Below are 8,923 nucleotides of genomic sequence, written 5' to 3'. Positions count from 1 at the left end.
GGAGTGGCTGATGGGTTTGAACCGCCAGCCTTCTGGTTAGCAGTCAAGTGCCTTAGGCACTACACCACCAGAGCTCCCTATAGAAGCATATAATATTTAATTAATATGTATGGAATCTGAGTAGTTAATGATCATTATTTTCCTGGTCATTACTTGCCATTTAGGAGTCCCTGGGTGGTACAAATGGTTAAGCATTCAACTACTAACTGACAGGTAAGTAGTTCCAACCCAGCCAGAAGTATCACGGAAGAAAGGCCTGGTAATCTGTTTCTGAAAGGTCATAGCCATGAAAACTCTATAAAGCAGTTCTACTTTGACTCCCTTGGGGTCGCCATGAGTCAGAATCAACTGTGGAGGATGGTATTCCAACTGGTATCAGTTAGCTTTTGCTAAAAACACTTAATGGCTTAAAACAAAAATGCTTTATCATTTCTCACAATTTTTGGGATTGACTGGTGCGTCTTTCTGTTCTGGATGGAAGTAGCTGGGACTGGATCGTTTAGCAAGGCGTCACTCACGTGTGTGGGGGTTGAGCTGGGATAGCATCATCTTTCTGTTCATGTGGACTTTCATCTTTGAGGAGATTGGCCTGGGATTCTTCACCCAGTGCTCACCGTGTCCTTGGCAGCATGAGAGGCAGACCCCAGTGTGGTAGCTCTTCACCAGCCTCTGTTTGTATCAGGTTTGCTCAGATCCCACTGTTATATAAGATACAACAACCAAACCAGCTGCCACTGATGGAGATCCCACGTTTGTCAAAGAACAATTGTGCTTTATCAGGTTCTCAGCGGCTGTTTTTTCTGAAGTAGATCACCAGGCCTTCATTCCAGGCACCTCTGGGGAGAACTTGAACCTTCAGCCTTTTGGTTGGCAGCTCAGCAGATTAATGGTTTGCACCATTCATGGGTGCCTTAATTATATAGATAAGCCAAAATATACCACCCACTGCCATCAATTCGAATCTGACTCATAGCAATCCTATAGGATAGAATAGAACCGCACCATTGGATTTCCATGGCTGTAACTCTTTATGGAAGGACATTGCCTCATCTTCCTCCCATGGAGTGGCCAGTAGGTTTGAACTGCCAACAAGGGGTAGAGAAAGAGATGACCCATTGATGGAAATTGGTACAAATGGAAATTTTTTTTTAATAGACCACATAAATAAAATGGAACTTCATAATGTCTAAGTTGTATAATACTTGAAAACAAAGGGAGCCCTGGTGGTGTAGTGCCTAAGGCATTTGACTGCTAACCAGAAGGCTGGCAGTTCAAACCTGCCACGCACTCCTCAGAAGGAAGATTGGGTAATGGCTTCCGTAATGATACCATTTCAGAAACCCAAGGAGGGGTCGCTATGAGTCGAGTCAACTCGATGGCAGTGAGTTTGGTTTGGTTTGTTTTTTTGAAAACAAAGTCAAATTTAATGAATAAATATATATATATATATTTTTCTAATTTAGGAGGATCTTCATTTAAGCATTATCTTGACATTAACTTCTAAACTTTGTTATAGGTTCAGTCACCTGCTATAATAACAAACTTTCAGAAATTACTGACTTTGAAAATATCAGCAAGCTCACTGGAGTTTGTCCACAATCTGATGTTCAATTTGACTTCCTCACTGTGAAAGAAAATCTCAGGCTGTTTGCTAAAATAAAAGGGATTTTTCCACACGAAGTGGATAAAGAGGTACATAAATATGTTAGGACGAATACATTGGTCAAAACAAGATTAATCTTATTTTCATGGAATTTCATATTTTTTTTTTTTCATTAAATTATCTGTGCCTAAATGATTGTATGGGAGCTCTGGTGGCATAATGCCTAAGGCATTTGACTGCTAACCAGAAGGCTGATTGGAAGGAAGGTTGGGCAATCTACTTGCATAGTGATACCACCTAGGAAACCCAGGGAGGGGTCGCTATGAGTTGAATCCAACGCAACAGCAGTGAGTTTGGTTTTTTGTTTGTTTGTTAAATGATTGTATAAATGTTGGACAAGAACATTCAATTAAAACCAATCTGATATTTGTATATAATTTACAATGTGCCAAGCATTGTCCTTAACTTTAAGCATATAAATCATTTATCCTTCACCATAAACTTATGAGGTACTATTATTATCCCCATTCTACATGTGTAGAAACTGAGGTTCAGAGAGGGTAAGTAATTTGTCCAAGATCATGCAGCTGGTAAACATGGAGTGACATGCAACCCAGTCAATCTGATTCCAGGATCCATGCTTTTATTCTTTATACTTTAAAGCCTTGTAGTTGTAAATTAGTTACTTCCAGCTCACACAAAAGCTTACAGTATTCCCTCAGGTGGACCCTAACTTACGTTAGAATGAGAAAAGCATCAGAAAATTCATCAGAATCTTCTAGCAAGTGATACCGGGTCACCTAGAAACCTCCTGCTAGGAATAGAGAGCTAATGCCAGGGTGAGAGCCGTAGAAGCCAGAAGAAAGAAGGGGAGAGAGAGAGAAGAAGGGAGAAAGAGAGGGAAGGAGGGAGGGAGGAAGGGAGGGAGGGGAGAAAGAAACCTTGGCTTAGGATGTAACTGTTGTCTTTTGGTTAGGTAGAAAGAGTTTTGCTGGAATTGGAAATGAAAAATATCCAGGATGCCCCTGTTCAAAACTTAAGTGGTGGACAGAAAAGAAAACTTACCTTTGGGATTGCCATTTTAGGGGATCCTCAGGTAAATCAAACTAACTTTATAGGGAATTCAAACCATTTTAGGAGATCCTCAGGTAAGTCAAACTAACTTTACAGGAAATTCAAATTTTTTTAAAATGAAACTTTTGATAGTAATTGAAACCCTTTATTTGCAAAGAATATCTGTCATAAAATATTTATAACAGAGCATTAAATATGAGTAAAATCCTAACCACAATATCTTTCAAATGTAAATAATTTTTAGTTGTTTCTTGCTTCTGGAAGAAATTCACATGAAGTGGAAAATCCTTTTATATCTCTCTCTCTGCAGATTTTCCTATTGGATGAGCCAACTGCTGGACTGGATCCCTTTTCAAGACACCGAGTGTGGAACCTTCTGAAGGAGCGGAAGTCGGACCGCGTGATCATCTTCAGTACCCAGTTCATGGATGAGGCTGACATCCTGGCTGGTAATTGTCAGTTTCCTTCAGTATGGATGAGGACTTTAGAGGTCTGAGAAATATGGATTGGTATTCCAAACACTTGTGTCTGTTCAGAATGTCCACTGAGTGTATTCCGTAGAATCTGTACCACAGGGGTGTGATCTGCCAGGAAGCATAAGATTGTAAAGTAAGTGAAAGTCTATATTCTTAGAGATAGACTTTGACTCAGAATTGAGGTAAATCAACTTGGAAATCAAATAATTTTAATGTATGCTCTTTAAAACACATAATGTGATGATTCTCTATATTAGAAAACATATCCACATAATTTGCCATCCCTGGTAGGTTGGGTGGCAAGACAACAACTGAAGGTATCTAAATCGAATTGTTACTGTGTGCCATCGAGGTAATTCTGCCCCTAGGGACCCTGCACCAAAGAGCAGAACTTTGTCTATTTCCACGAGCCCTTATTATGCTCTGTGTTTGAAACTGTCGAAGCTCCTAAATGAGAGTTCAGTCAAGCAATCCATCGCCTGTCTGTTCCCAGAAATGAACGGGCAACTTCCTAACACTTTCTTCTTTGCGTCTTTCTTTTCAGATAGGAAAGTGTTTCTCTCCAAAGGCAAGCTGAAGTGTGCAGGCTCTTCTCTGTTTCTGAAGAAGAAATGGGGGATTGGGTATCACTTAAGGTATGACCACTGAGGAAGCTGAGAATAAATAAGAACTGGGCTTGAGTAAAGGAGCCCTAGTAGCGTAGTGGTTAAAACATTTGGCTGCTAACCAGAAGGTTGGCAGTTCACCTGCTCCACAGGAGAAAGATGAAACAGTCTGCTTCCCTAAATAGTTACAGCTTTGGAAACCCTATGGGGCAAGTTCTACTCTGTGCTGTAGGATCACTATAAGTTGGAATTAACTTGATGGCAGTAAGTTTTTGGTTTGGGCTTGAGTAAGACAAAATGCTTAAAGCAAAACTTTACAACATGAAAGCAACTCTTTTATTATTATACCTGGAAGTTTGTATACATGTGTGTGTGTGTATTATATGTATATGTGTATATATATATATATTATATATATATATATATATATATAGTTTTATATATATATAATACACACATGTATATATATGTATATATGTATGTGTTATGTGTGTGTGTATATATATATGTGTGTGTGTGTGTGTGTGTGTATGATGAGAAGGTAGGAGAAATTTCTAAGCATTGACACATAGTACTTCCACTCCTCACCTAGAACCTCTTCTTCTTTCTTGTTCTTCCTCTCCTTTCTATCCTCATCATTTTATTATCATTATTTTGAATGATAGTTTATTCTATTGTTTATTAAATAATTCTAAGATGCGATATTCAGCATTATTTTATTTAAATACTTTTTTTTTTTTTTTTGGAGATAGGAAATTTTGTTACTCTTACTCTACAAATAAAAATATAAGCTCCCTAGATTAATAAGGCACTTGACTGCTAACCAGGAGGCTGGCGGTTCAAACCCACCAGCCACTCCTCGGAAGGAAGGTTGGGCAATCCTACTTCCATAGTGATAACTGCCTCGGAAACCCAAGGAGGTGTCGCTAGGAGTCGGGGCTGACTCGATGGCAAATAACAACAACAACAACAGATTAATAAGTAGTAGGACCAAGAAATGAGTCAAGATATTTTTAATTCAAAGTCTAGTATCTAAATCCATGTTTTAAAATCCTTGTTAATTTATATATGATTGGTTCATTTCCCTGAAGGATAGCTCTGATTTATATCATCCATACTTAAAAAAGAAAACATGATGACAACAACAACAAAAACAAACAGACAACTCTAGTGGTTCTTTTATACCTACCAGAGTCCAAACTGCTTACACACAGAGTGCGGAATGCGAGAGTAGCCCAACCTATCTCCACTCCTGTCTCATTGCTCTTACCCAATTCAGCACTCTCCAGCTAATGCCTCTCCAGCTAATGCCCCATCGTGGTCTGCATTTGGCCTTTGTTTGAGGTACTTTTAGGCTAGCACAGTTTCCTTGGACTAGTGCCTACCTGTGTAAGTCCTAAAGAGTAATTGTGAGTGTTATCTCATGCTGTAGATAATAGCAATATTCCAGCTAGGGGCAAGCTCCCAATTCCCTGATTTTCTAAAGGATTTCATTGGATTTTTTTTTTTTTTTTCTTGGAAATGATCAGAATGACTTGTAATATGGGTATAGTAATTTCTAGTTGCAAGTAAGTGTTATAGAAAAATAAATGGGATGATGGCTACCATAGTGCAACATAACATGTTATCAAAACACAAACAAAAACAATAGTTGTCAGGATCCCTGGCCAATTCCTAAGCCTCTTCATTGGCTCCTGGATAGTAATTTGTGTGTTTGCTTTGATTTTTCTTCTAACCCAGAAGTCAGAAAACTATGGCCCACATGGCAAATCTGGTCTACTTCCTGTTTTTGTAAATAAATTTTTATTAGAACACACACACACACACACAAAGCCAAACCTACTGCCATTGAGTCTGTTCTGACTTATAGCAACCCCTCCTTGGGTTTCCAAGTGGTATCGCTACGAAAGTAGATTGCCCAGTCTTCCTTCTGAGGAGTGGATAGTGGGTTTGAACCACCAGCCTTCTGGTTAGCAGTCAAATGAGTTAGGCACTAAGCCACCAGAGCATGGTTATTTATTTACATATTGTCTATGACTCTAAGGGAGATCTGGTAGCGTAGTGCCTAAGGCACTTGACTGCTAACAAGAAGGCTGGCTGTTCAAACCCACCAGCTACTCCTCGGAAGGAAGATGGGGCAATCTACTTCCGTAGTGATACCACCTCAGAAACCCAAGGAGGGGTCGCTATGAGTCGAGTCCAACTCAACAGCACATAACAACAACAACAACATGACTCCTTTTATATTATAGTGGCAGAGTTGAGAAATTGCAACAGAGACCTACTGGGCCACACAGCCTAAACTATTTACTATCTGGCTGTTTACAGACAGCAAACCTCTCTAAACTGTGAGCTGTATGCAGGAGCTTAAACTGGGTCCTGTTAATGCAGCCTTCTGCAGCCCAGCACAAGTCCTGTAAGTGGGCATGAAACATTTCTTGAATTGATTTTGTATTTTATGGTGGCCTCTGGGAGAACATTTAAGATATTTTTTGTTTCATTCCCTCAGTGGATTTCACTTGTTCTAAGGATGGCATAAATTCTTGTAAGTTCATGCATACCTTATGAACAAATGGAATAATTTTGACTTAAGCATTAGGCAAATAACAATTGTTTTGAGACCTTGCTAAGTGCAAATCTCACAATTATTCAGTTCTTAGAACATGTCTATATTCTAGTAGGAGCTTTGGTGGCATAGTGCCTAAGGCATTTGACTGCTAACCAGAAGGCTGGCAGTTCAAACCCACCAAGCACTCCTCAGAAGACTGGGCAATCTATTTCTGTAGTGATACTGCTTGGAAACCCAAGGAGGGGTCGCTATGAGTCGGATCCAAGTCGACAGCAGTGAGTTTTTTTTTATATTCTAGTGTCACTATTCCATTTTACCAGTGAGGACACTGTTTAGATATGTGAAATAACACATTTCAAATGGCAAAACCACTTTTTGAGGCCAGATTACTACCTTTATTTTATGTACTATATATTTATAATGTTGATTCATAGATTGATTTTATAGGACTTTTTGAATGTTTTCCTAAATGGGAAATTTATCTGTGGTGTTTTTGAATGGATAGACGGATTTATCTAATGATATTCTGTTCTTATTCAAAGTTCTTTTGCTAATACTACAAAGAAAGGGAAAGAAGTCATCCTACCACTGAATGCCAGTGTTTAGCCATCTCGTATTCTGTTTCTCTCTCTCATAGTCTTGTTTTCTTCATTGCACTTCTAACTCTTGATCGGTGTCTGTCTGTCTACTTGTTTTCTGCCTGTCCCTCCACTAAACAATCAGTCGGCTCTATAGAACAAGACAGTTGTTTACCATTGTACATTCAGCACTTAGTCCAATGCTTGTCACATTTTAAGAACTCAATACATTTGCATTGGATGACTAAACTGAATACTGACTGAACCTGGTTTTACTTCCACACCTATCCAAAGTCCTTTGTTCTTGTCTAATACAACAATCTTATTTAATTTTCCTTTGAACATCGCTTGAACATTTTTGTGTTGTATAATCCTGACCTGTGCTGCTTTGCGTGCCTGATATCTCTGTTCTGTAGCTATTCTCCCTTAGGGACCTGATCAATGTTCATCTTCTCTAGGCACCATCCCTGACCAACCTGGACAGTTTTTCCGATTAGTTCATTTTTTGCTGTCCCCCACTATGTCTATATGATCTCATTTTTTGTCCTCTTATTTCATGTTCACATGGCCTATTTCTTACGTTAGAGTTTAAATGGATTTTTACCTTGGCCCATAAAAACTAGTAATTTTTTTTCATGGTGTTGAAGACTGTGTCAAATAACATATATCTTTCCTTTGAACACCAGTTTGCAGTTGAATGAAATATGCGTTCGGGAAAAAATTACAGCACTTGTGAAACAGCACATTCCTGATGCCAAATTATCAGCAGAAAGTGAAGGAAAACTTGTCTATACGTTGCCCTTAGAAAAAACAAATAAATTCCCAGGTAATGTATATGAATACTATAAAATGAAACATGTAAATAATATTCATAATACTAATAATGATAATTACTATAACTAACATTTATTGAGAGCTTAATATGTGTCAGGTATTTGAAAGGTGATAAAAGAATAATATAAGAATGGAATTATTTTATCTTTTAGTCCTCCATTTACTTGCAGTGTTTCCAAGTATTCATAATAAACATGGATACAAATAGCTTTAAACCTCTGTCCATTTGATATGACAACACAAATATTCCTTAGAACCAACAAGCAAGTTGTTATTTAAATCCTAATTAGTACATTTTAATAGTAATTATAATTTAGAAGAAGTTTGTAAATGTCTTAGGTAGAATGAAGAGTGAGATATAATACTTGTTAGCAGTTTAGTATTCTTTTCTACTTTTTTGGATAGGCCATAAAGGCAGAAAGCTTTTAACTTTCCTTTCTCCTGATAGGAGCCCCAGGTCCTCTATAGTCACACTAGGATGTAGAATTAGATTTCATGCTTAAATTTCTGGTAGCATAGTGCCTAAGGCACTTGACTGCTAACCAGAAGGCTGGCGGTTCAAACCCACCAGCCACTCATCGGAAGAAAGATGGGGCAATCTACTTCCGTAGTGATACTGCCTCGATAACGCAAGGAGGGGTCGCTTTGAGTCAGGTCTGACTCAAAGGCACATAACAACAACTTAAACTTCATTTAATTAACCAATGTAATTTAGATCTATACAAGCCTAACGACAACTGATGCAAAATATTTTTGAGGAAATGAACTAAAGAATGGAGACAGAATTGTTTAGAGGAAATATTTACTATCACAGTTTCTTAGTATTCCCAGAATATTTCCTAAGTCAATTCCTCATTCTCTCCTTATGAGATATTGTGAATTTTTTTTCCATAGCCAGAAGTAGTAATTTTAAAAATGACATATATAGATATTTGATAGATATTTTCTTCCTTTGATAGATATTTTCTGAACTTCTGAAGAAGATTCTGTACCATCCAAGTAATTCTTAAGAAAAATTAGATGTTTCCTTTTTGGTGGTTAGAGTATAAATGACTCCTACTTGTGTCCTCTGGAAAAGATTCTTCAATTAATTAGGCTTAGAGTTGGAAAAATGAAAAGTTCTCGTATTAGTTAATATTTGTAAGCAATTCAGAGGAAAACAAAAACGAAATCTTAATGTGAAT

At 37.9% G+C, this 8,923-nt stretch overlaps 1 protein-coding gene across 1 annotated transcript in view; it reads left to right on the top strand.

Annotated features, from left to right (window-relative positions):
- Positions 1-8,923, top strand: part of LOC103214090 (ABC-type organic anion transporter ABCA8-like) — a 59,436-nt gene that overhangs the window by 17,879 nt on the left and 32,634 nt on the right. The window contains exons 10-15 of the mRNA XM_007959892.1: positions 683-750; positions 1,517-1,692; positions 2,580-2,699; positions 2,988-3,126; positions 3,698-3,788; positions 7,592-7,731. Coding sequence (XP_007958083.1) covers positions 683-750; positions 1,517-1,692; positions 2,580-2,699; positions 2,988-3,126; positions 3,698-3,788; positions 7,592-7,731 — 734 coding nt within the window. The remainder of the gene's footprint in view (positions 1-682; positions 751-1,516; positions 1,693-2,579; positions 2,700-2,987; positions 3,127-3,697; positions 3,789-7,591; positions 7,732-8,923) is intronic.

The sequence above is a fragment of the Orycteropus afer genome, unplaced genomic scaffold (assembly GCF_000298275.1).
Source record: "Orycteropus afer afer isolate SDZICR_OR568_19922 unplaced genomic scaffold, OryAfe1.0 scaffold00018, whole genome shotgun sequence".
Classification (NCBI taxonomy): Eukaryota; Metazoa; Chordata; class Mammalia; order Tubulidentata; family Orycteropodidae; genus Orycteropus; species Orycteropus afer.
This window is presented reverse-complemented; position numbering and strand designations above follow the sequence as displayed.